The sequence below is a fragment of the Balaenoptera borealis genome (assembly GCF_965194805.1).
Source record: "Balaenoptera borealis genome assembly, chromosome: 13".
Classification (NCBI taxonomy): Eukaryota; Metazoa; Chordata; class Mammalia; order Artiodactyla; family Balaenopteridae; genus Balaenoptera; species Balaenoptera borealis.
This window is the reverse complement of record NC_138870.1, coordinates 91,471,674-91,499,583: the sequence shown is the minus strand read 5'-3', so window position 1 is coordinate 91,499,583 and position 27,910 is coordinate 91,471,674. Positions and strand designations below refer to the sequence as shown.

The following is a 27,910-nucleotide window of genomic DNA, read 5'->3' as shown; positions in this document are numbered from 1 at the left end:
GAAATAGAGACTGTGTGACTAAAAGAAAAGGGATGAATGCCAGAAAATCCAACACACATTCATCCCAGGGGTGGTTCAGGCAAAGGATGACTCACGCTGGAGCTGCGGTTACAAGGATGAGTGGGAGTTCTTGACCAGGTGGAGGGCTTGGTGTTTAGAGAGGTCTTATCTGCCCCAGGTGCTCTCTGTCTCACTTTGGAATATTGTTGTTTCCACTTGGAATGATGAGACCCCAGAGAGGCAACAGGTGCCTGGTTTCCAAGCACATACGGCACACTGATTGCATGGTGCCATCTTTGAGGACTGCAACAGCTGACTCTGGACGGTTAGAAAGTCCTTTGCTTCTGTGTGGTGGAGCTGTGCTCTAGATCAGGGTCAGCAAACCACAGCCCACAGGCCAAATCCAGCTTCCACCTGTCTCAGTAAATAAGGTTTTATTGATCACAGCCATACATATCCACTTCTGTATTATCTAGGGTTGCTTTTGCACTACCTGGATTGCCTAGACCGGGAGTCTACAAACTTTTTCTGTAAATGGCCAGATGGTAATTTTAGGCTTTGCAAGTCACACAGTCTCTGTTGCAACCACTCCACTCTGCCATTGCCTGGGAAACTGGAGAAAATGCAGTCAGTTGACCTATAAGGAAATATGCCCAGGAAAGGGATGGAGCCAAGAAATACTTCTGGCCAGTCTTGCCAATCGCTCTCTTCCACCCATGAGCCAGGCCAGACCTGTCACTGCTCTCAGAGGCCCTCAGGGTGATAAGATCACCTCCCCCTGCCACCCCAACCTCTCTGAGTTGGAGAATATTCCAGGGCATGGGCCAGTGCATTCCTGAGGCCTCCACCATCCCTCATGATATCATTTCCCTCCTCTCCTCATTGTTAGCGTTTCCACTGGACATTGACAACACCTTGTCCCAATTTCTCTTCTTGAGGATTACCTCATTGCTGCATTCTTTATGCTGAGCCTTTCTGCCCCGACAGCTCCAATTTGTCATTAGTTATGGTGTTTCCTGGACCCTGGGTTGGCCCACATCCGAGGGAGAGTGTTGATGTCACACCTCGGTGTAGAACGCCCTCTCTGCCCATGACCGTTCAGCGTCCTTTCTGGCCCACTTTCTGCCCTGCACTTGGGCCTTTGTGCTTGTTGCCACTGGGTGTCATTGTTTCTAAGTCCTCTCAGCAGACAGAGCTGGGAAATAAATATGTGTATCTTAACCTGTGTATACACACGTCTGTAATTATATATATATATATATATATATATATATATATACACACACACACACACACACACACACACACACATATCCATCTATAGCTAAAGCTAAACAGAGTTCATACTGATGTGTCAGACTTTCATCCAGTACCACATGATTCATTTTAGCCTTCCCAGATTGCTTATCTGTAACTTCCCACTCCAACAGGGAAAAAAACCTGACTCCCACCATCCCTCACCCATGTACTTCTTTGTTCATCCACAGAATATGTGTACAGTTGCAGAACTGTCAAGCCGTAGTCCCATGAGAAACAACTTTACCAACTATGGTACAGGACTTACATACAGTTTCTTTTGTACTTAGTCATACAGTCTCCACTAATTTCCAAAGTTACTTAGGCAACACCTTTCCACTCACCCCCGCCCCTTGATCAAGGGGGTCAGCTTCATATTGTGTGTCATAAACATAGATTCTGTTGTCACAGTCTACATCCCATCCTACATTCTAGCAGCTGCATCACATTTGGGCCAATCACCTCTTTTCCCCAAACCTGTGATGGGCTCTGCCATGAAGAGTCATGGTTAAGAGCATGGAGTTTCTCAGATATGGTTTGGTGGCTTCTGCCACTCAGTGGGAATGATAATAATAATAAGTCCATCTCATTAGGTTGTGTGAGACTGAAATAAGCCACTGCTTATAAAGCTTTTAGACCCATGTCTAAACCCATGTCCAGACATAGAAAGCACTCACTAAATATCAGCTCTCACTATCATTATCTTCTTGGAAGGAGACCAATCTGGCTTGTGTTCCTGCTGCTTCTGGCATTAGAATGCTTTTTTTTTCTTGTCTACGCTCACTGAAAAGTAATAGTAGCACCCATTGTACTAAGAGATTTATGGGAATCTTTCCTTTAATCCACACAATGCCCTATAAGCATGGTACTAAAATTATTCCCATTTACCAATGAGAAAATAGACTCAGAGATGTTGTCCATGGTTATACAGCTAGAAAATGCTAGAACCAAGATTCAAACTCGCATCCATCTGACTCAAGTCAGTTCTTACCTTCCCTTGTTACTGTGCAGATCCCACTCTATTGAATCCTACTCATCCTCCCAGGCACATCTCAATCGCTACCTTCTGGGGTTCATATTAAGTGACTGGTTTCTCCTTTGCTTCCCCGGAGTGCTTCATGCCTCGTGTGTACTGCTAACCCTACCATGCCTATGTTCTGGTTTTAGGCTGGTCTACCCTTTAAGGTAGTGAGCAACTCGAGGAAGGGGTCATCTCTGCACACTCAGATTAGTCCTGTACCCAGGACATAGGGAGGCCTGGTGATTGTTTGCCAAATTGAATTGAATTGTATTGAGCTGAACTAACCTTAATTGACATGAAGCTTATCAATGTCACTGCTATGCTTAGTCATTATGTCTCCTATTGGCCACCATCTATTCTCAGCATCTGCTGTGCTCAGATACATTTTATTTTCTCTTTTAGAAAGACATTTTATAGCAATTCCTCTCCTGGTTCACCCTTAAACCTCAATCACATGCCTTCCCTTGGTCATGAAACAAATTGCTTTACCTCTGCCACTTTGCTTAAAGCCATTCAGTCTTTGCTGAATCCAGATATGCCATTAGAGATAGTTTATCTGGATTGCTCTTCAACATACACAGTCCCTTACCTAGTAGGTAGTTACTGGGCACCTACTACATGCCAGGGACCACTGGACACTAGAGGTACAGAGGGATGAGTCAAACATGTTCCCTGCCCTCAGGAAAGACAGCACACTAAAGTAGTCATTGCAAGTGAGATGAGCATTACTAAAACATTGGTATAGGTTGTAGTGTAGGGGGTTCTTACTGGGGAAGATGTACTCTCAGGAAGTCACATTTTCAGATGAAACTTGAAGGATGAGTAGGACTTAGGGAGGCAAAGATGGAGATGAAGACTGGATCAGGCAAAGGGAAAAAGGTGTGTGGAGGCCTACACACAGGAAAAATCCATGGGCTTTGGAGAAAGGGCAAGGGAACTAAGAGGGTGAGGCAGGCAGAGCCAGAAGGCCTTCCTGCTCTTCACCATGCAAAAGTAATCACTTCTCTCCATGGATCATTTTTCCTACATTTTGGGGCTCTCAAAAAAGATTCCAGAGTCACCGGGGGCTATACTGCCCTAGTTCTTCTTCTGAAAAACAGGAGGCCAGAGTTTGCAGGATTTAATCTGATAGTGTAGGCATTTGTTAAATTTAACTTTTATATTTCAAAGGTAGCTTGGGAAAAGATACATAAGACCCAACAAATAAGACAGTCAACATAAAGGGAAATAAAAACAGAAAAATAAATCTGAAGACCGGATGCATACCTAAGAATACATGTCAGAATGTAAGCCAGATATTTGAATCAGAGCCGCCAAACAGTCAAAGCAAAAAAGGAAAGCAGATCAATGACAAGCGTCCCTAATGCCCTCACTGTGTTATTTGTTCTGATACAGGAGAACCTCCATCTCTGGAAACTGGAAGGCCAACACAGGCTCTGCTATGCTGGAGCAGGTGGCCATGACAGAGAGGTAAGAGGCAAAGGAGGTGTTTAGGGAGAGGCACCAGCCGTAGTGGGAGACAGATAGGGATACAATAAGGATCCTGTAATGAATGCCATCTCACACTTTGGCCAGTGTCTCTCCACCCGCAGAGTACTTTCCTAGGCATGATCCCCTTTACTGCCCATAATAGCCTGCAGGGCAGGTTTTATAAGTAACCCCATTTTACAGATAGGGCAGAAAGTTCAGAGGGGGAAAGTGACTTGTCCAGGGCCACAGAGCTAATCAGTGACAGAGCTGAAAGTAGAACCCTAATATCTTGACTCCAAGTCCAGGGGTCTTTCCGGCCCTACCCAGCTGCTGTAGGAAGAGAGCAGGAAGCCCTCACCAGTCTCTCCCTGCTCTGACAGCTGCATGGAAGCATCTCTATTAGGGCACCAGGGTTACTGGACTGTCCACTCCTCTCTCAGACTGATTCCTATCTCAATATGAGAGGGAGAGGTTGCTTTCCCATGAATCATGAATGTGGCAGGGATGCACTCTGGCTGAAAGTCGCTCAGGTCTTTCTCCTTTATTTAAACAACACCTGTAAGCCATCCTCACCTGAAGAAGGACCTGTCACCTGCTCTTGGGGCCAGCAGCACACACGCATCCTTTTCTGATTGCCCAGTGACTTCTGCTTGCAAGCATTCAATGACAGTGGACAAAGCATGGGCTTTGGGGTCAGAAAGCTCTGTTCAGTGAACAGGTATTGGTGCCTACTGCATGCCATGTATGTTGAGCACTAAAGAGGCCAAGATGAAAAGACCCACTCCTTCCCTTTAAGAACTCTGTATCAGTTGCAAGTGTCAGAACACAAATTAGATTGGTTTGAGCCAAAGGGGGGATTTACTGGCTTGTGGCAATGAAAACTCCAGAGGTACAGCTCCAGGTAGGACTTTAGAACTTATTCTACCCCCTTAAGTTGGATAGAATATGTTGGCTTCTATGTTGGTTTCATTCTGGTCAGCTCATTCATATGGTGGCCCATAATGACTCCAGGCTTATATCTTGACAGTGTCAAGTCCAGCAGAAAGAAGAAGTCTTTCCCAAGCATTGCAGTCAAAGCCTGGAATAGAGCCTTATTCACAGATTGGCCTGACTTAGATCATATGACCATCCCTGAACCAATCACTATGGTCCAGAAAGCAGCAATGCTGTGATTATATAGGCCTAGGTCACATCTCTGCCCCTAGCGATTGGAGTGGGTCCACCTGCTGCCGCAGCGATGACTGAGTGAGACTTAGGGCAGGGATGTAGCACTGTCACTGTCCTCATGGGACTGCTGGTTCAGGGCTCTAAGCTGAGGAAGCAGCATGAACGAAAGTCAGTGGTCCTGCCCCTTCCAAGCTGTATTACGTAGGGTAAGTTAACTACCCTTCCTGAACTTCTTCAGTTGTAAATCGGAGTTAACATACCCAAGCCAGAGGGCTGAATGAGAGAGGGATGTTCAGTACCTAACCCAGTGCTGCCGTGGCAGGGAGGGGCACTGTAAATGTTGGCTTCCTTCCCTTCCAGTCAATCCCAGGTGGCAGCTGCTACCTTCCAGGTGGGTACCCACCTATGCTAACTAGTCTCAGGGGAGTTGTGCTCATTACCTGGCACAACTGAATCACCTGGTCTTGGGGAGTCACATCCTTCCCCCAGTGGGCATTCATAGGACAGTCTTGGCCCTTTTCTTCATGGCCTTTCCAGAATGAGAGCCCAGCCTTCCCCAGTGCCTCACAAGCTACTCACAGATGTCTCCAGCAGGGCACTATCTCCCTGGCTCTGCTCAGTCCCAGGCCACATGGGCCATCTCTGCAGGAGCCTACCATGGGAGTGGGTCTGCTCAGGCCTGGAATTCACTTTCCATTCTGCAAATTCATGGGCAGTACCCTCAGTGCCTCAAGGGGCATTAGCGGATGAGATGAGAGATCTGGTTCTGAGAGCACGTCAGCTCATTCCAGGCCTTATGGCTCAGAGACACAAATAGATCTCAGAGCAGGCGTGCCCCCATGTGACCCTGGAGAGTGGTGAGAGAAGCAAGAACGTTTGACACAAAGTCCCCTGTGACTCCAAATCCAGCCACCATGAGGGAAGCCAAGTGCAAGGCCAGGAAGACTTCTCCAGATACAACCATCCTCTTGTTGCAGGGTCAAAGTCCAGCACTGAGATCTTCCCCTGCAAAGCAAACGGGCCTTGCAGCCATCAAGTGGCTGGCAAGGGAAAAAAAGCAGCGGGTCCAGAGGGCCAAGCCCCCAGGCCAGGCAAAAGCAGCTTGCCAGGCTCCTCTGCCTGCACTCCCCAGGCAGGAGGAGAATATGCCCATTGTCCCCACAGGCTGTGCCTGGGAGAGCGGCCTGGGAGGGATTTCTGGGGACCTTCGAGCAGCTTTCCCAAGGGAAAAGGACTTCAGGGGGAGCTGGGTGTCCAGGATGGCTCCAGATGGGGGCAAGGCAAGCTTCCCACCACTAGGGAGCCAGTCAAGTTCTAGGCGGGGTGGGGTCAGGTCTCTGAGATCTCTCCCAGCTCCCATTCCTTCTCCCCCAATCCTGCTTCTCTCCTGCCTTCCTTGCTCCCTTTTAGTTGCTCTCCAGCTGTCTCTCTCTCACAGTCCATCTATGTCTCTGCCTCCCTTTTTACCCATTCTGTCTCTCCCACTGCCTCTGTCTCTCTCTGTGTCTCTGTCTCCCTGCCTTTCTGTCTCTCTTGCCACGTCTCCTGTCTCTCTCCATCTCTGAATGGTTGCCTGTGTGTCACTGTCTGTCCCGTAGCCTGTTTTTCTGTATGTGTCCGTCTGTGTCTCTCTGTCTCCCTCTGCCTCCCGTCCCCGCTCCCTGTCCCTCACGCCCACTGCCTGTCTATCCTTCCCTGCAGGTACAGGCTGTGGGTGGACAGCTGCTCGGAGATGTTTGGTGGCCTGGACGTCTGCGCTGTCAAGGCTGTCCACAGCAAGGATGGCAGAGACTACATCATTGAGGTGAGAGGTGGAGCAGGAGATCCTCCTGGGCTGTCCAGGCCCCCTGAGCAGGCATGCCAGAGGGAAGGAGTCCAAGTGTGGCCTCCAGCGTGGTCAGCTGTGTCTTAGCCCATGGCTGGGGCACATGCAGCCCAAGCCACAGCAAGCAGCTCCCAGAGGCTTCTCACCTACCACCCTCACATACCCCATCCCCACCCTTGGCTGCCTCTAAAGCCTTTGTGCCCAGGGGTTCTGAGCTGGCCCTCGAGAGTTAAACATGGGCATGAGGTTAAACAAATATCCCCAACCCGTGGCCCTAACAGTAGGGGAAAAGCATCGGGCCAAGAGTTGGCAAGATTCTGTCCCCTCAGGCCTCTTCAATTTTCTCAATGTCCCAGTGTGTAAAGAGGACACACTTCCCTGGTCACTAGGCAGAGATTCCATTGTCTGTTCAATCAGCAAACATGTACCCAGTGGCTCCCATGGGCTTGGCATGGGGGTAGCTCTGGGGACAGAGCTCTGAGCAAGACAGACGTGGCGTGTGCAGGCTGGCAGGGAAGGGTGGTACACTAACTTCAGGGCACCGAAGGTTAGGAAAGGGGTGTGAATGGAGGGAAACGTAATTGTAAGAGAGGTCAGAGGGGCTCTGAGTCCCAGAATCTCTCCCTCAACCTTCCTGCAGCCCATGCCTCTCAGAGGCCAACCACCCCTGCTGCCCTCCAGAGCTGTCGCCTACAGGTCGCCGTGGTCCTTCCATCACCCTCCTCCCCTACCCCCACGACTTCCTCTCCATGCTTCTCCCAGTCCCACAGTCCCCCTCCCACCTTCAAGGCTCCCTATGTCCACCCCAATCCCACGGTCCCCCTCCCCTCTCCATGGCTCCCCCCCATCTCCCCCAATCCCACAGTCCCCCTCACCCCCTCCATGGCTCCCCAAGTCTCTTGGCCTCACAGCCCCCTCTCCCCTCCTAACTCCCTTTCCCTCCCCGCCACAGCTCATGGTTCTCCATTGCTTCCCCTGAAAATGCTGCTCTGGCTCAGAATTCTCCCTTCTCTCCCCAACCTCACATCCTAGCTCTCACACCCGCCAGAGCCCCTTCCAGTGCTTCCCTTCTGTGGCCTTCTCCAGCCACTGCAGAGGCGCGGTGCTGACACAAGGCCAAGACACGTGAGGGAGAGCCGTGTGGCCGCCCCCTCCCCGGGGTGTGGACGGCTAATGGGAAGCACATGGCTGCGGTGACCGCAAGAGCCAGCCAGTCCTCCAGCCCCGAGTGTCTGCACCACTCCCGGGACCCACAGCACGGCAGGGCCCGGTGACTGGAGGCGTGGGAGCCCTGCTCTTCTCCTCCAGCCTTGCCAGGAGGGCATCCACACCCAAGCCCAGGGAGTAGCCAGCTTGGAGGTGAAGGGGAGGGAGTCCAGGGTGGACACAGTCCCTCTGCCCACACTCACCCCTCAGAGGGCCAGGTAGCTTCCAAGGATGAGTTGCATCTATATTTGCAGGTTCAATCCTGCTCTAGAAAACAGCTCTCTCCTCAAGTCCAGCAGCCACCATACCGGAAACCTCCTCAGCAGCCCCTTCTCAGAGGACATTGAAGGGGCCAGGAGCAAAACTACTGCCCTGTACACTTGCTTCCAAGCCAGAACCAGGCTGCTCCCTGGAGGAACGAGGATGCCTGGGACATTCAGACCAACGCCTAGGGCACTGCATCTCCTGAGACCCTTCCTGGCCTTCCTGCCTCTGCATCTCTTCATGGGACCACCACACGTGAACTCAGCTTTGGCACACATGTGGTCATTGATTCATTCACCCATTCGTTCATTCACTGTTGAGCTGCTATTCCGGGCACCAGACCCCCAGCCAAGTGATGGAGATGCAGCAGTGAACACAGTAGCAGGGACCCTGCCCCTAGAGCTTCCTTTCAGAGAGGGGACCAGCAATCAGCAGAAGAAGGACTCCTGGCTCCCTTCCCCAAGCTCCTGCCTATCTGAGTTTCCCCAGCTTTCACTCCTAGGAAACAAAAATTTGTACCCGTGGGCCCAGACTCCCTGCCTCCAGACATTCAGCGGGTCAGGGATGAAAGACCTTACACATTGGGAAAAAAAAAAAAAAATTGTGGGTTTGGACTTCACAACACAATAAGACAACTTCTCAAAAATGTTCCAGGGGGGAAGGGGAAATGGCTTTTCAGATTTTTTTTTCCTCTCAGAAACATTGCAGAGTTGTTTCCGTTGCTTTTCAGTTTAGAGTGAGGTCAAGGGAGATGGGGAGCTTTTTACCAGAGAGATAAAAGGTATTTTTCCCCAGTCAGGAAAGAAAACAGACAGAAGGGATCCAAAAATACTGATTTCTTCAGCCACCTCTGTGGTGAGAACATAAAATTTGTGGGACATGTTTTGTGAAGATCCTCACAGTGAAATACTCAGGGGAAAGACCCTTGAACTTGTCCTCCATGACCTGTACAGGGAATGACATTGCTCATTGGAAAAACGTTTCCCTGGGGAGAGCAGAGTGTCCACTTGCGCTGGCTGTGTCCACCATGGGGACTCCAGAATGCTCTGACCTCAGGTTCCTTGTGGTGGCTGTTTTCTACTGCAGGGAATGTAGGAAACAGAAACCAGAACAAAAAGGGGTGGGCGGGGTCAGGAAGAGAAAGGACAGGCCTGTGTACACGTAGACTCCACAGTTATAACTCAACTCAGCCCACATTGAACGAGAGACTGTCCATGTGCCGGGCACTGGGATCCAGGATACCAAGAACCCAGGCATAACCAACAGAGAGCTCAATTTGAGGACAGTTTTCAGGACCATCCATAATAGAATCTGCATTCATATCCTTGAGTTTGCTTTTCAGCTTCCCCACCATAGTAGGTGCTTTAGACTCACAGGCTCCTAAAAGTCCCAGCTGGAAGGGTATTTGCAGCTGCCCAAACCCCTCAGTTTATAGTTGAGGGAAACAGCAGGCCCACAGAGGAAAAGTGACATGCCAAGATCACACAGCAAGTCCCTAGCAGAACCGAAGCCTGGAACCCAGGTCTCCTGTTCCCAGTTCTTACCACAAGAGAGCTGTTTGAGGATCGGTGAGACACGGAAGGATTGCTAGCAATCTGTCCTTGAATTTGCCACTTCTTTGGCTTCAGTTTTCCCATCATGATAAGGATAGTAATGGTACCTATCTCGAAGAGCTATGCTGAGATTTGTGTGAGATCATCCACACCCAGTGCTTAGAACAGCGCCTGGCACGTAGTAGTGAAATACAGCACTTATTAGTATCCTTATCGTTATCAGCGGGACTTACTGCAGGGACCTTTCATTCCTCCATTCAGGAGGTACTTAGTGAGGGCACACCTGTCTAACAGGACACAGGGCCCATCCCCAGCCCAGGGGCTCACCGTCTGGTTGGGGAGACACACATCAACAGGAGACAATGGCCCTGTGGGATAAGCTCTCCAATGGGACGACCAAAGTGATTGCCAGAGGAAGGGCCAGCTAGATGTACCCTGACGGATGAGAAGGGGTTAGGCAGGTAGAGATTGGGCAGAGAGAATGACATGCACAAGGACCTGGACAAGAGAGAGAACCTGGTGTGTCCCCAGCTTGGGAAAAGGGAGAACGAGACAGTGCGTTTGATGGGGGCGGGGGGAGGGGGGGTTGGTGAACAGGCTGGATTTCCCTACAGCTGGGGAGGAGACAGAGGGCCCACCAAGGCCTCGCTCCCCTTCGAGACCATCTACAGCTGCCCGTGCCCGGGGAATCACCTGGATCGTTGGCCTACGTGACTTCGGGCAAGTCCCTTCCCACCTCTGGGCCTCGGTTTCCCCATCTGCAAGAAAAGCGGATGTACGAATATGATCTCTCAGGCCCCCTCCCAGCGTAAGCACTGTGTCTCCTTTGAGAAGCAGCCTGCTCCCCGTAGAAGTTCCTCTCCAGGAGTTTATTCTGCCAGAGCCCTGGAGAACAGGCCTTGCCTCTTCCCTCTTCTCTCCGAGCCCTGAGTCGACTCTAACCCTTGTTATTTTTTTGGTCATAATCGAGCCCCCCACCTTCACTGCTTCCGGCTTTGTGGAAAACCTTGACCTTGGGCCAGAGTTCAGGAGGCCAGCCCCAATCCTGGGTGGGGGCCAAGGTGGGAAAGGAGGGGCAGAGACCAGCTCCCCAAAGAAAAGAGCAGAAAAGGTCAGCAAAGGCTCCCAGCTCTCAGTCGCATGTCTGAGGTCCAGCAAATGTCGACTGAATTGAACTGAGTCCAGGGAGTTGATTTAGACTGAACTGCAGGAAACTGGATGTCTCCACGGGGGTTGTTCCCAGCTGGAGGCGCTGGGCTGGGTGTTTGCATGGAGAGCATTGCCATCTAGTGTTCACTTCTGCCATGAGCTCTGAGCCTGCCTCCCGGGATGTGCTGCCCGGCTACCCTGGCCTGAGGGTCCTTCGGGACTCCTTTCTCTCATCACCTGCAGGTGATGGACAGCTCCATGCCCCTGATTGGAGAGCACGTGGAAGAGGACAAACAGCTGATGGCCGATCTCGTTGTCTCCAGAATGAGCCAACTCCCGATGCCAGGGGGCACAGTGCCCTCGCCCCTGAGGCCTTGGGTAAGGTCCTCGGAAGTAAGGGACACTGTGTAGTCATGGGAAATGCCTGGCTATCTGGGAATGGGTGCCCTGATCCAGAGGAGATGCTCCCAGGGAGGAACCAAATTGGGGAGAAAGGAATGGGGTGTGGGTGAGGCTGGGATTGGGGCAGAGCTTGTACCCCTGCTCCTGATGGGGGAATTGGGGAGGCTCTGAGAGGCCCTTCCTCCCTTCACCATCCTGGGGAGAAAAACCTTGTCTCAACTGGGCTTTGGGTGTCTGTAGGCAGAGATTATTAGCATAAGAAACCAGTTGTCCCCTCTGTGCCCCCCATCCCGGGCCTGAGCAGGGAGCGGTTGTGTGTGTGTGTGTGTGTGTGTGTGTGTGTGCACGCACGTGCCCGTGTACACACATGCCCTTTGTATACTCCCAGGGCACCAGTCAATAGAGACTATTGTGTCTTCCGTTTCCTCATCCTCCAGCCTCGACATGCTCCCTCAGAGCTCCTCCCTTCCGCAGTCCTCACCGTGGACTACCAGATTATTGTCCAAAGAACTTGCTAGCCCCCCAGCTTTCTAGAAGAGCAAGTCTCAAAACCTGCTCCCCCTTTCCCCACAAAAACAAACCTGTGATAACAGATGTCAGAATGACGGTCATACTCGAGGGGGCTGCTGGCTGGGAGGCGGCACGGAGCAGGCTTCTCTGCTGGAAATGTTCTGTCTTGACCTGCTTGGTGGTTACACAGGTGTATCCACCTGTGAAAACTCGTTGTGCTGTACACTTAAGAATTGTGCACATCATGTAAGTTTTACCTCAGTAGTGAACAGATGTTTGTAAACCCTGCCCTCCTACCCAGGAAGTAAATGGCTGTGGTGATCACAACAGGCTTCTTTTCTCTTCTGCTCTAGGCTCCTCAGACTAAACCAGCGAAATCCCCCGGGCAAGCCCAGCTTGGGCCTCCGCTCGGACAGCCTCAGCCACGGCCCCCCACACAAGGTAGGGCCCACGATGAGCCACGCACCAAGAGAAACCGTCCAGCAAGCATGCTGGAATGCACTGAGGGGTCCACGCATGACTTCCAGAGGCGCTCTGGAACACTCCATCTTAATACTTTATCCCCAGATACGTGCCCTTGCTCTGTATGCAGAATGAAAGAGACCATGAGGTTTGTCACCCCCTTAAAGTCAGAAAAGGAGGAAAGGAAGACAGACAGTAAATGTATTAAGTACCTAATATGTGCCAGGCACTGTGCTAGGGACTTTCCCATTTGTTTTCTCATTTTCAGCCTCCCAACTTGTCAACAGTGAAAACAACAGTATTTCCTTTTTACCGAGATGGGTGTTGAGGCTTCGTCCAAGGAAGCACAAGAAAATGGCAGGTTTACAGGTCTGGCCTTTCAGATCTTCTAGAAATGGTCTGTTTCCTAGCCGCTAGCAGTGCCTGATTATAGATTTATGAGCCAACCAGCTAGAGTGAGAAAGAAAGAAAAACGGAACGTTATACAGAACCTTGTCGATTGGAATTGTTCCTCAAAAAATATCCCAGCATTACTATGTAAATGCCACCATTTATTAGAGAATGGATGAACTATTGCTGACAAGATGAAAAGAAATCGTGGCAATAACTACCCTTCTCTCAGGCTGCCAGCTGCTCCGGTGTTCTCACGCTCAGGCCTGGGGAGAAAGTCAGCCCATGTCCTCTCCCGCAGTCAGAGCTTCCCGGGCACACTCACTGCTCTAGTGCCAGCTTGGAGCCTCAGGACCGCTTCGCACCAAGAAGCCAGGCCAGGCATTTTCACGTCGATCTTTTAAGGATCTGCTTTAAGACTCATCAGAAAGAAACATTACTATCACACTGTGGCCTTCCCAGTCGCTTTTATCAAAGTAACGGATACATTGCTTCTTGGGAAGATCGGCCTTGGGCACTAAATGGCTTCTTCTTCAAAAGGTCTTAGATAAAGCACCCCATTCATCTTTCTTGTCTGTGCTTCTCTTCTTGGAAAAGCAGAAAGCATTTAAGAAAAGGGAAATTGCATGACTCACATAACTGTGTACCAAAGAACACTGGCTTCTTCTTCAGGCAGATAAACACCTATTTGAATCCACTTCCATGTCTCAGTACCCTGGCAGACTTAGGCAAGTTACATCACTTCTCGGAGCCTCAGTTCCCCCAGTGATAAAGGAGGAAATGACAGCTGCCCCGTTAGTAATGGGAAGCTTCCCGTGAGATAATGCAGGTGAAGCAGTTAGCAAGGTGTCCCGGCATGGAGGTAGTGCTTAGTAGGTTCTAGCTCTTACTACTACTAATATACTGTTAATAACTGTTTATATGACCTTTACTATTAAAAACTCACTATTAATATTTTGTGTCTTACTAACAATTATAATATACATGTTGTCCTTAATGGTTGTTATCATAACAATCCTTATAACTAAAGCAGCCCCACTGCCCTCCTGCCTGGTGATAATTCTATAATTATAAATGTTCAAAAACAACTTATTCATCACCCTGCCAGGCTCTGACTGTGCCTCTGCCCTACCCTGGCCTTTCTCACTCTGCCCCAGGACTTACTTTTTCAACCACATTTGAACCGAGTACTTTTAAAACAGAGAGCTACTGTATTCTGGTTTCCTCTCCGGCCCAGAGTAGAGACACACTCGATAAAGAGATATTTTAAGCGACATGAGGCTAAACACACGTTTAGTGAGTTGAAAAACAATCAATTTAAAACCAATTAGGATAATTAAAGAAAATGCTCATTGAATTAACATTCAGATTAAAAATAACAAGGCTAATTAAAACACAGTGCTTTCATTGAGTTCCCAAAATAACAAGATCACATTATTAACTTGTTTTTTGAACTCACTACTCACTTTCAACTCAGTAAAAGTGAAGGTCTCTTTTAAGGAAGCTCATCATCTTTTAGCACCAATCCTGGGCTAAGGCAAATACTTTCTACATTTAATTTTTTTTCTGTATGTGCTCAAACAAAAAATACTAAATTTGTTGCTTTGCCGAGAAGCTGAAAGAAATTAGTGTCTCTTGATGAATCCCACCTGTATGATAGGGACTGAACGAATAGTTAATAAATGAATGAATGAGTATCCAGATTTTCCAAGATATTATCAGTCTCGAGGAGCAGAGTGTGGAGAGGTGGGGCGGCGGGGGGGGGATTTAAGATAAAACTAGAAAACATGTTTTTTTGGACCTACAATGGGTTTAAAAAACAAAAAAGTAAACCAACATTTAAAAATCAGAAGCTTTTACATAAACATCTAGATTTCCAGCTTCTCTTCATAGAGCAGGAGCTCTAGAAACAGTGGGCCTGCTTGCTACGTAGCAAATGTCCACTGACAGGGCAAGGACTCCTCCGTTTGCCTCAGGCCCTACTCCTTCCTCGCTAGTGTCACTTCCACAGTGACACAGTGTCAATTGCCATTTTCTTTATGCTTGCACCTCTTTAAAGAGATAAGTCTCTGAACCGTGTATCTCAAGTGGGAAAATTTTTTAAAGCCACGTGATTTTTCTGACACTCTCCTGCTTTATTTATTTATGTATCTGCCTGGCCCTATAGGTGCTTGAGTTTTGCAATCACTGGGTGCTCCAATTTACTGGGACATATAGTCATGAATCAAGCCGTGTGCAGTCAGTTGCTAGACTGGAGCTGCAGTTCAGTCCAACCTGGAAAGTGTTGCACAAGTGTTGCACAAGCTCACAAAGATGTTCAAATGTGGAGGGTTGTTTGACGTCTAGTCCAACGACCTCATTTCCAAACAAGGGCCCGGAGAGGAGAAGTGACGCACCCACAGTCACATGGCAGGTTAATGGCAAGGACCTGGGGCTCTGGTACCTGTATGGTGTCAGGGCCACCAGACATGCAGGTCATGCCCTCCACACAGGGCCCAAGTGAGACAGTCTGAGGGGGGAGGCCAGCTGAAATCTAGTCCTTGCCCCCTTTGCTCCGGGCTCAGAGCGGCCACCACTGGGGGAAAGCACCTTTTTCTTAATTTGCACAAAGGTGCTGCCCTGTGTGGTACAGTAAAGAAAGGAGAAAAGGGAAACAAAAGAAAACAGAGCTTTGAGTCAGAGAGATCTAGGTTTGAGTCTAGGCTCTTCCCCTTACTAGAAGTGACACTTTTTAAGCAAGTCGCAGTATATCTGGGACTGAGTTTCTTTGTAACATGGGGATGATAATAATGCCTAACCCACAAGCTGCGAGGGTGCCTAGCCCAAGGCCGGGACATGATAGAGAGGACACAATAGAGACCTGGGGAGCTCACACAAGTGGAAGCCACATTATGAAAGGGCTCAGAGTTGAGCTCCAGCCCTTTTTAAACTCTCAGTCTCCCATCCTCTCAACAAAGCATGGCGAGAATCACCGCGGTGCATCCCACCTTCCCAGGAGCCGCTGTATCCTGGGATGGAGAGCAGCAGGCAGCTAGTCTGCTTTGCCAAGATGCATTTCACAATCAGCAGTCCTGACACCTGGGTTCAAGGGTGAGGAGAGTGCACCTTGGTTGCTTGGAGCCTTGGAATTCCACTCAAAGTCATTTCTGGGAGGCTAAAATGTCCTTTCGCTTGTAAGTGAACGCCTATATGCTCTGTGCAGCAACAGGGTGAAGCCAAGCTCCTCTGTGGGCTTTCCGTGGTTACCCCTTCTAGTTATGAAACCTTAATGAGGCTGTTTCCACTTCAACCTGATGAGAAGAATGGTATCTTCCCTACCGGCCTCTCTCTAGATCAAATGATATATTGCTTTTGAAAGTTCTTAGAAAAGATTAGAGAGCTATCCAAAAGTAAGGGATAATTATTTTCATTGTTTCAAAAGTAATACATCTTCAGTGTGGAAAAACATCAGTGAGCAAAAGGAAGAGAATTTAAGTCCCTCATCATCCCACCACTTTTAAAATCATTGCTCAGTGCCTCATTACTCGAAGCATGGAAAGCAGAAGCATCACCTGAGAGCTTGTTAGTAACGTAGACCCCATCCGTGTTGCCATAACAAAATACCACAGACTGAGTGGCTTCATCAACAGACCTTTATTTTCTCATGGTTCTGGAGGCTGGAAGTCCAAGATCAAGGTGCCAGCAGGGTTGAAACTTCTCCCCAGGGCTTGCAGACCACACCTTCTCACTGTGTCTTCACGTGGCCTTTCCTCTGTGTGTGCAGGTCCCTGGTCTCTCTCTCTCTTCTCATAAGGACACCAGTCCTATTGGATTAGGGCCCACCTTTATGACATCATTTAACAATAGTTGCCTCCTTTAAGGCCCCATTTCCAAATACAGTCACACCAGGGGTTAGGACTCCACCATATGAATTTTGTGAAGGGACACAATCTGGTTCATAACACCGCTCAAGACCTACTGTATCGGAATCTTTATTTTGACAAGATGAGTGGTGATTCATATGCCATTAAAGTTTGAGACACACTGGTTTTAATGTATAACCTTACAGTCTTTCTTTTTTACATAACTTTATATATATACATGCCAAAATGGAATTAAACTGCAAATACTGTTTTATAAGCTGCTTATCAACAACATCCCATGTCATTTAATATTATTCTGCCACGTCATACGTGATGACCATAGCATATTCCGTTATATGAATTTATCTTAATGTTCCTAGTCAGTTCCCCTACAGTTAGGCATTTGTATTGTTTTCAGTTTTTCACTGTTACGAAAAACACTGTAGGGACTTCCCTGGCGGTCCAGCGATTAAGACTTCGCCTTCCAAAGTAGGGGGTGCGGGTTCAATCCCTGGTCGGGGAACTAAGATCCCACATGCCTCGTGGCCAAAAAACCAAAACATAAAGCAGAAGCAATTATTGTCACAAATTCAATAAAGACTTAAAAAATGGGCCACATCAAAAAACCTTAAAAAAAAAATGAAAAACACTGTAATGAACATCCCTGAAGCGACACTTGTGCACAGCCATATTTATCCTAAAAAAATTTGAATGTAATAATTTTTTTTCTCCCTGTAGGGGGCCCTCGCCAAGCTCAGTCTCCTCAGCCCCCGAGATCTGGAAGCCCCTCGCAACAGAGGCTCTCCCCGCAAGGCCAGCAACCCCTGAGCCCCTCATCTGGATCTCCACAGCAGCAGAGGTCACCAGGCTCTCCACAGCTATCCCGCACATCTGGAGGCAGCTCTCCAAACCAGGTCAAGCCAGGCACCACCCTTACCTCACAGCCCCGGCCCCCCCTGCAGGGCCGCAGCACCTCCCAACAGGGTGAAGAGTCCAAGAAACCAGCAACACCCCACCCCCATCTCAAGTAAGTGCTTTGGGAACTGGGAAGGGCATAGGGTGGACTTGGGGTGTGGACAGAGCTGGGCTGGCTCAGGGTCAGGGACTCGGAGACAGAGGAAGACCCACCAAGGCCTCACCCAGACTTTAAATGGGTAGAAGGAAGCCCAGAGGATGGAACCGGGATGGCAGGCAGGGCCCAGAAAGGTGAGAGGATAGATTAGGTCCCACTGTGATATTCCATGTATACATGCATCAGTTATCTCTTGCTGCATAACAAATCACCCTGAAACTTAGTGGCTTAAGAAAACAACCATTTTCTTTGTTCATAATTTTTTGGTTTAGCAATTTGTTCTGAGTTTGGCTCAGCTGGGAGGATCTTCTGCTGGTCTCTCCTGTAGAGTTGCCAGATAAAATATAGGATGCCCAGTTAGATTTGAATTTCAGATAAACAGTGAATAATTTTGAGCATAAGTATGTCCTCAAATGTTACATGGGATATACTTATACTCAAAAAGTAATTGTTTTTAATCTGAATTTCAAATTTAACTGGGTGTCCTGTATTTTTACTTACTAAATCTAGCAACCCTACTCTCCTGGGATCACTCATATGACTGTAGTTATCTGGCAGCTTACCTGGGGCTGGATGGTCCAAGAGGGCCTCCTGCACACATCTGGTTGTTGGTGTTGCCTGTCAGCTGAGCCTCTCTCTCCCCTTGGGCCTCATCCTCCAGCAGGCTGGGCCCAGCTTCCTCACATGGTAGGATTACATTCCAAAAGGGCAAAAGTAGGAGCTTCAAGGCCTCTCGAGGTCCAGCCTTAGAAGACGCCGCATAATGTCATTTCATCACATCACACGCTTTTGGTAAAAACAAGTCACATGGTCAAGCCCAGATGAAAGAGGTGGGGAAGTAAACTCTTGATAGGAGGACCTGCAGAGTCGCATTGTGAAAGACTAGGTGATGGGGACGGGAAGGAGGGTTGCCACCACTTTGTAAAGATCCATCCCAGTGCACACATACATCCTCGTTCCTGTTTCCACTCAAGCCCGTCTCTTGGTTTGAGGTCAGAAAGAGAGACCCTAAATGTGTTTTCTTTGGAAAGCGTCTCCCTTCCTTCAACTCCAAATACTAATATTAATAATCATCGTTTCACTGCTAGCGTCTATTATCTACTTACTATGTACCAAGCACTTTACCTAGTTGGTTTGTTTTTTTGAGTCCCACAAGCTTAGGAGTTAATAACAATTATTATCCCCATTTTACAGATGAGTAAACAGAGAAAGAGATTAATAATTTGCCAAAGTTTCCACTGTGAGGAAGTAGAAGAACTAGGATTGAACACAGGACATCCAGCCCATGAGTCATGCTAACCATAATTTTTCTGAATAGGTAATACATTCACGTGGTTCAAAGATCTAAAAGATGTAGTTTTTATTGAAAAAAATCTTGCTCCCATCTCATTCCTATCCAATGCTTTCCTGCCCCCTGCTCCCCAGAGGTAACCATTTTTGTTAGTTCCTTGTGTGTTCCTCCAGTGTTTCCTTATGCAAATACAGAAATACATGTTCTGATTCCCTCCTCCCACTTATTTACACAACCAGCATTATTCACTGTCCACACAATTTTGCTCCTTGCTTTTACATTTAACAGTAAATCCTGGAGCTCTTCCACTCAGTTCATTGACATTTTCTCCTTTTCACAGCTATATAGTATTCCACTATATAGTTATACTACAATTTATCCAACTAATCCACCCTAAATGGAAATGTGGTATGCTCTTACAAAGAAGGTTGCAGTGAATAGCCTTGAAAACATGCTGTTTCTTTTACATGCAGGATCAGCTGTATAGAAAATACCTGAAATGGTATTATTGGATCAAAGGACAAATGCATTTTTAGTTTGATAAAATTAGCAAGTGGTCCTCCAGCAATAGGCATAGAGGTTGACGGCACAGAATTTAGAGTCAGACCACCTGGGTTCAACGTCAGCTCTGCCACTTGAAAGCTGCATGACCTCAGAAAAGTTACCTAATCTCTCTGTGCTTAAACTTCCTCCCATGCAAAATGGGGACAATAGTACTCACACCACAGGGTTATTGTAAGGATTAAAATGAGTTTTTGCACAGTTAGTGCTTCTAGCCAGCCAGAACGCAGCTGGCTCCATACGGGTGTATCTGTGACAGCCTCTCACACGTGAAAAGATACAGCCCAGCTAATCACAGGACAGACGAGGGCTTTGGGACTTAAGCCAGGTTTGGACACTAACCTCAATAGTCATCTAGCTAAAAACATTTAAATCTCCTGGGTTGTTGCTCTAAAGTATTATTTGGGTCAATTCAACTCAGCAGGTATTTATCAAATGCCTACTCTGAACTTAGTCCTGGATAACACCCCGGGGGGAATAAGCAAGGGGTAAAAGATAGTCTCTGCTTTGAAGAAGATTTTGTTTAATGTGATGACAAGACCAAGTGGGGATCTCTTCCTATGTCTTTCACCCCCACTAGACTGTGAGCCCCTTGAGGGCAGGGCCTGAATCTCATTCATCTCTCCAACCTGTCACCTAGCATTAGGCTGGCACACAGGGTCAAACACTGTTGTTCAAACAGTAGGCACCGTGAGAATTCCAAAACGGGCTGGAATCGGCAATAAGGGCTTCCAAGAAGAGTTGGAATTGAAGCCCGGAGTCTCAGAGCTAGAAGAGACCTGAGGGTGGGCTAGACCGACCCTCCATTTCGCCGATGAGGGAACGGAGGTCCCGAGCAGTGAGTTACTTGCCCACAGCTGGAGGGGCCAAATGGCAGAGAGGGTCTGCAATACAGACCTCCTGATTCCCAAACTAGCACTAGAAAGTATAGGAGGAACAACCATAACCCGTTGATACAGCGCTTTACAGTTTACCAAGTGGGTTTGTACACAGAGGCAGGAGAGTGGTCAAGCTGCGCTCTAGTCACGCCTGCCATCTGAGCAGCCTGGTTTTTTGAAAAGAGTGTGAGCCTTGGATGCTCCCCTGTTACTTGCTGCAAGCCCCAATTTCTGTACCTAAAAAAGAAGGATACCAGTAGCCACCTTGCAGGTTAACTGCGTGTGTGGTGTACTCAGCGTCGTGTAAGGGCGGGGATGCCTTGCTTCTGGTCTCACTGTCCTTGTGGTGATGGGGCTCACCCAGCTGGCTTCCAGGCAAGCCCCAGGACTCACTTCCTGGGGAGTCCAGCCTGGTCGCCCCCAACCCCCTTGCCTTTCTGTTTCAGCAAATCCCAGTCCCTGACTAACAGCCTCAGCACGTCTGACGCCTCCCAGCGTGGGACCCCCAGTGAAGACGAGGCCAAGGCCGAGACCATCCGCAACCTGAGGAAGTCTTTCGCCAGCCTGTTCTCTGACTAACCCTGTCCAGGCCGGGAGGGAGGTGCCCCGTTACACTCCCCTCCTCTCCTGCCCCATCCTCCATCTCAGCCTTGGTTCCTGACGGGAATAGAATGGAGGGCCTGAGAATATACTTTCCAAATGCCTTTGATCCAGGAACTGAGTATCTACATGTGTTCCCACTTTCCTTTGCCATGACGTTCCAGCATTGCCCGACTGAGGGATGGGCCTTTGAGAGCCTCCAGGTTCCTCAAAACGGGCCTTAAAGACAGGCATCACATCAACCTTCCTACCCAGATGCTTGCTTCCCTGCCTCAGATAACCAAGTGAGATGTCTGTGTGTGGCTAGTTTTGACATTTCTTGTTAGTGTTTTGCTTGCCTTTGGGAAGGGCCCCCTCTGAGCCTTGCCCCACCTCCATCAAATGCAGACGCTGAAGTCAGACCTCAGCAATGTAGGAGGCAATAACCTTTTGACAGTGTTTTGCAAACAAAAGGAGAAAAGCACAGCCAGGGGAACCTACCACCTACCCTTGCAAGTCCCATCCAAGCTCAAGAGATGGCCCTGCACACCAGACAGGCAAAGGCCCCATTACACCGGCCACCAGTGGATCTTGAGGACCATGGAAAGAATTCAGAGCCTGTGTGACATGTGGGGCCTTTCAGAACACAACAGAAACAGAGGGGAGACTTTACAGTGCCGCTCGTGCCCAGAGTGCTATCCTAAATTGGACAGCCAAGAGCAGACCACGGGTTCTTTTAGGAATCATCACTAGTTCCCAGAGGGGGAACATGCCCTCCACTTCCCAAGGAAGGAGTTAGGTTAGGGCCTCTCCACCCATCCTGTGTTACACCACCATTTGGTCTCTGAATTCCCACCAGGAATGTTGTTTTCTCCTCAAGGATATACAAGGAACCAGAGACAACGAGCGGATGGATGACACAGGATCAGAAAGTGCGATGATGGTAACCTCTAGCTTGGCGTTTTGCAGACAGTGTACAGCAAGGCACTGGTAGGTTACTCAGTTATAAAAGGGTTCACTGGTCAAACGTGTTTAGGAAACACTGTTTTTTGTTTGTTTGTTTTCTGAGATTGATAGTACATATCAAAGGCCCTTGGAATTCCTGCAGTAAAGAAATTAGCTTTAACTTTGTTTAACCCACACTTATTTGACTAAACAAGTTAACTGCAGAGCTGGAAAATGTAACCCTGACTCCCTTCCCAATGCTTTCTCCTACATCAGACTCCTCTCATGATTAGATGGGGTGCAGGGGTGTCCCAAATCTCCAAGCACCTGGTGCTAGAAACATGGTAGGTGCCGGACCAGCCTCCTGGTTCCAAAGAGCCGAGGATAATCCAACATAGCCATGCTATCCCCTTACAGCCCACTTTGCAACTTGAGACACGTCTTCCCCTCACTGTTCATAGGGAAGGGGGAGAGGGAGGCAAAAATGAAAATGTCCTTGGCCTGGAGCTGCATTCTGAATAAAAGAGTGCAGAAAACTGTCGGGCAGGATGTAACACCACAAAGCCACGTTTTTTAGAAGATTGAGAACACAGGAAATACGTGAGGCAATCGTCACTCTTCTACACGGGAAATTAAGATTGGAAGAAGAAATCAAACTATCTCACCCAATTCTCACTTAGTAATAAAACACAGCCCAAAATACACAACAAAGTGGTGATAGGCTAGACAAAGTTTCTCAAAGCGTGGGACATGGCCATGTGCATAGCTAGCTTCATTTCAGACCAAAGGATTCAGAATTTCTGGTCATAAGGCCCAGAACCTGTATCTTTGTCAATCTCCCTAAGTATTTTGAATGCACATTGAAGTTAGACCAGCAGCCCTGCCCTGAGCTGTGTGGGAAAGCTGCTGTGTGAGAAACAGTACTGGTGTGGAAGCATCACAGCCAGGGCCCACTCCTTTGGTGAGCAAAACTAGTGGCTCCATAAACAATGATTACATGGCTTAAATTTTCCCACTCTCCCATATTCTGTCCCTTGTCCCTAAAAACATCCCAACATTCAAACCATGTTTCCCAGATATTCCAGTAGAATATCAAACTCATTTCTCAGGCCAGGCATCCTTGTTTTTATAGCCATGCACAGAAGATTCCCTGACATGAGACAAGTTTATAACCAACACATTGAAATAAATTTTCCCATCAGTCTGTGTATGAGTATAGAGACCAAGAATGGTCCTTTGGAGACCGTTGATCCCCGAAATGGACTGTTTTCTCACGTAGGCTAGCACATATTCCCTCCAAACATTTAACCTTTAATAATTGTGATATTTTTTAATGGGAAAGAACAAAATGAAAGGGGGAGGGGAGTCACTCTGTAGAGGGTCTGAAAGGTTGTGTTTGTTATTTTTTGCTTTGTTTCACAACCTTGGCCCAAAGAAAGACTAGCGTTTTCCCTCCAAGCTGACTTGGTGAGGCTGAAACATGACAAAGATCCATTTGGTTTGTGCTGACATGTAGCACAATGAATAGAGAATTTCAAATGCAGCCTCAGTGGACACCTCCACCAGCCGGAGAAAATATCTTCTTCCAGATCTTCCTCCTAACAGCATGATAAAAGGGTACTGTCATCTAATTGTCAAATCAGCTTTCGAGGGATACTGGAATCTACGTATCCTTTCTCTTGCATTAATCCTCTGTGTCCTCTTCATCATTAGCACACTGCCCCCTCGTTCAGTCCCTGCTGATGGGGCAGTTCTACCATTCCAGAATTTCAGGGGTTATAGGCCTTCATTCCCATGGTAACAAATACAGTAGCAAATCCCATGAGCCTGAACTTCAACTACCTTCTGGAAGTTCTCATCTGAATTTTCAGTGGAAGGAGCTCGAGGGGAAAGCAAGCTGGTGCCGGCATCTCGTGAACGAGCTACGTGGGCACAGCACAGCGCACGCCTTGTTCGGCACACAGATGGTGTGCAGGATGTGTGTTAGGTTGGCCCTCCTAGAAAACTATGAAATTAACAAAATGTAAACAAAACGTTAAGAGAGAAGAAAAAGGCTGTTTTTCTAAGATTATCAATGTAAGGAATTCACTTGCCCAGGAAGAGAATCAAACCGACAGAGAGATTAATAAGAAGCTGAAGAGAATCTGTGGCCGTTTTTTAACCTACAGGAGCAAGCAGAGCAGAGGGCTGAGACCTCCCCCGTGGTGAGTGTGGCCCATACAGGTGAGTTGACTGCAGGGCCACCGAGGCTGGGCGCTGAAGGGACCAGGTGCCATTGTCAGCATCAGCCAGGAGGTGCAGCGAGCAGACCAGGACAATACGAAAGCTTGTCCAGCAAAGACCCAGGGGTCCCATCCAGACGACACACCACACAGCGGACCACAGCAGAGCCCAGCTCGAGCCATCCTGCAGGCACACAGTGTTCTTTCAGAACCCTGCCCCTCCCAGTGCCTCATTCAACTTCATAGAACAAGTCGGTGGCTCATTTGGTTTTATGTGTTTAGAATCTGTGAAAGGATGCAAGTTAGAGTCCCAGTGTAAGCGAGTTAAGTCAGCCTCGCAGATACAAGCAGTAACTTAATTATGCTGGAGGAATAGCTCAGAGCCTAAGAGCACTTGCACATGCATCGCACGGTTTTCTTTACCCAAGAGAACAAGCAGGCTGGTTGCTTACTCTCCCCCCTAAGTGTCAAAAGCTGTCCTTGATTCCAGAGCAGTCATGGATTAAATTCCATTTCAGTCTAATATTTAGACTCTAATAGAAGGTGGCACTTTTGGTTTGGTTGGAGACAAATTGCAAGGTTGGGTGACAAACAAGTCAAACCAGTCCATTAACCAAACACAATGCATAAAGGGCACAGAGGCTCCCTTGTGTTTCCACAGACAAAATATGCAGCCCCAAGAGATGAGACTTTTAGATTGTGTTTATAACCCTCTCAACTGGGAGGCCAAGAGGAAAAGATGGAAAATTTTTTGAAATTTTAGTGTATTATTTCTTTAAGATAAAACCAATGTAAAACTAAACATTCCTCTTACAATTGTGTGTGTGTGTGTGTGTGTGTGTGTGTGTGTGTGTGTGTGTGTATGAGAGAGAGAGAATTCTTTAAAATCCTAAATACGTTTCATTATCTCTATTCTGCTTGGTCCTCCCGCTTTAATTCCAATTTCCAAACTCTCCATATTTTAAGTATCTGCTCTATGGTCTTTTGTTGAGTTTAGAGCAGAAGCAAGTTAACATTTCCTTGCCTCTCAATTAACATTTTACCTGTTTTGCTATGGGATAGCAGAAACTTAAGTGCTATAACCTATTGGGGAATCCCAAGAGAGCCATTAAGTTGGTTAAGAGGAAACCTTATGTCACATGACCTAACTAGTACTTCCCGTGTCTGATCTTCTCCACATCTTCTACAGTCAACTGGAGGCTATCCAAAGGAGTATTAACCACACTCACAGCACAGTGGAGAACTGGGACCTGCCTGGGTCCTCCCTGAGGCTCTGTAATTTGGCAGCTACTGCCCAGGGTAGGAGAAAGACAAGCCTTGGCTCAGGGCCCCAAGTATAGGGAGCAGAGGGAGAGTGTAGGAATTACAGAGATACTAAGCTAAACAGTGATCTCAGGAATTGGAGAGAGGCAAGCCAGAGTGAGAGAGGACAGACTTCAACTGTTTGTACATAGGGAATCACAAACTCTTACATTGTTAAGAGAGGATACCTCCCATGATTTGATTTCCAGCTATGCCAAACCAGAGCTCTCATTTATAAATGGCCGGGATTGAGGGGGTGGCGGGGAGAAAATCACTAAGGCTACAAGCCAGTGATGTGGAGTGCATCTTACACAGCATTCTACACCAGCAGTCCCCAACCATTTTAGCGCCAGGGACCGGTTTCATGGAAGACAATTTTTCCACAGACCAGGGGAGAGGGGGGATGGTTTCAGGATGATTCAAGCCATTACATTTATTGTGCACTTTATTATTATTACATTGTAATGTATAATGAAATAATTATACAACTCACCATAATGCAGACTCAGTGGGAGCCCTGAGCTTGTTTTCACTTGCCACTCACTGATAGGGTTTTGATATGAGTCTGCAAGCAATTGACTCATTATGGTCTCTGTGCAGGCAAACCTCTCTGCTAATGATAATCTGTATTTGCAGCCGCTCCCCAGCTCTAGCATCACCGCCTCATCTCCACCTCAGATCATCAGGCATTAGATTCTCATAAGGAGTGGGCAACCTAGATCCCTCACATGTGCAGTTCACAGTAGGGTTTGTGCTCCTATGAGAATCTAATGCCACCGCTGGTCTGACAAGGTGGAGCTCAGGTGGTAATGCGAGCGACGGGGAGCGGCTGTAAATACAGGTGAAGCTTCGCTCGCTCGCCCGCCGCTCACCTCCTGCTGTGCAGCCCGGTTCCTAACAGGCCACGGACTGGTACCGGTCCATGGCCCAGGGGTTGGGGACTCCTGCTCTACACTATCTTCTATCAATCACAGTACATCAAAGTGGTGTCAGTGAACAGGCTATGACCAAACCATGACTTCATTCTCATCATACACCAGCAACACATAAAGCTCAACAGTCTCAGTCTAATGAAAAGAATGTAGATTTTACAAGCTTCTGACTATAAAGCTAGTCAAGAAGAAAAGCTTCGATGGTAGTTTAAAGAATTCAGAATAAACTATTGAGAGGACCACAAATTTAGGTGTGTGACACACCACTGGTATCCTAAACTAAGAGAGATTTGTCATGTAGGATAGTAAGTCCGAGGTGAGGTCGGAAAGTAGCACCTGTATGTGCAGGACACCAACACCATTCACAAAACTCTCAAGGACCACTCGAAAATGAATGCATTTTGAAAACTACTGTTTGTTTTATAGTATATGGTGCTTCTGGTCATCACTATGTCCTTCCATCCCCACTACACACACACACCCCACGTACAGCGCAACCTAACATTATTAAGGCCACAGAAAGGTGTACTAGAGAACCAGGATGTTTTTACCCATCGAAGTTTCAGGGTGACTCTTTCAACCCAGACCCAATTAAAGCCATATGGCCTCTGGTGGACACTTTTTTAAAAGCTGTCCTATAGCTCAGATACTACAAAATACCACAGGAAAAAAAAATGTCAACAGCCCTAATCCTTTACCTATACATTAAGCTACTAAAGGTGACATGGCCTCTGGAAAATCGTATTGACTGAATTTTCTTCACTGTGATGGAAAAAAAAGACAATACATATATGTATAGCAAAGAAAAAAAATTCATGTGTACGAATTCATGTGTAGGACTCTCAACATTCTTGCAGCACATAGCATTCCAAGCCATTTCCTTATATGCAAAACAGATTTTTTAAAAAGCAGGAAGACATTGGCAATATTGCTATTTTCTGCAGATACTAACAGAGTTTTATTCCTGTGTTGTGATTCAGATTTTAATCTGTCACTATAGCATGTTTCAATAGTTGTTTATGTGCTAAGACATTTGTGTTTGGCCTTTTTCTTGTTGTAGGAAAAATAAAACTTAAATTCTGTGTATTTTAAGTCTTAAAAGCAAAATGTTCTTCAAATAATAAGAGGATTTCTTTGCAGAACAAGTACCTGAGCAGCACTCAAAGCAGTGTAACTTTGTTGTTAAAATGTCATCTACTTAGATTACAAATTAGGCTCCAAGTACTCAAAACACAAGGGAAAAGAAACTATAACTCCACTCCAGAAGCAGCCAGAAACAAGAGTCCCTAACAACCCAATGGTGGCCAAACAGTGCTGCTTCAGAGCCCAGATGTTTCAGCACAGAGCCTGAGGAACAACTGCAGAGAGCGGGAGGAGGTGGGCTGAGCTAGGTGTCCAAAGCACTCACTCCATGTCCAGTTCAACCAAACCAGCTCTGCTTGTATTCATTCCACAAATCAGGCTTCTGTGAACGATTTCAGGTGAAGAAAGAGTGCCACTACAAAAAAAATAATAATAATCTCCTGCAACAATCTGATGACACTGAATAAGTTCTCTGATCATTTTGAAAT

At 47.6% G+C, this 27,910-nt stretch overlaps 1 protein-coding gene across 1 annotated transcript in view; it reads left to right on the top strand.

The window, feature by feature from the left end:
- Positions 1-27,882, top strand: part of SYN3 (synapsin III) — a 452,132-nt gene extending 424,250 nt beyond the window's left edge. The window contains exons 9-14 of the mRNA XM_082348950.1: positions 3,713-3,787; positions 6,656-6,758; positions 11,195-11,329; positions 12,217-12,304; positions 17,296-17,584; positions 20,806-27,882. Coding sequence (XP_082205076.1) covers positions 3,713-3,787; positions 6,656-6,758; positions 11,195-11,329; positions 12,217-12,304; positions 17,296-17,584; positions 20,806-20,938 — 823 coding nt within the window. The 3' untranslated portion in view covers positions 20,939-27,882. The remainder of the gene's footprint in view (positions 1-3,712; positions 3,788-6,655; positions 6,759-11,194; positions 11,330-12,216; positions 12,305-17,295; positions 17,585-20,805) is intronic.
- Positions 27,883-27,910: the final 28 nt, after the last annotated feature.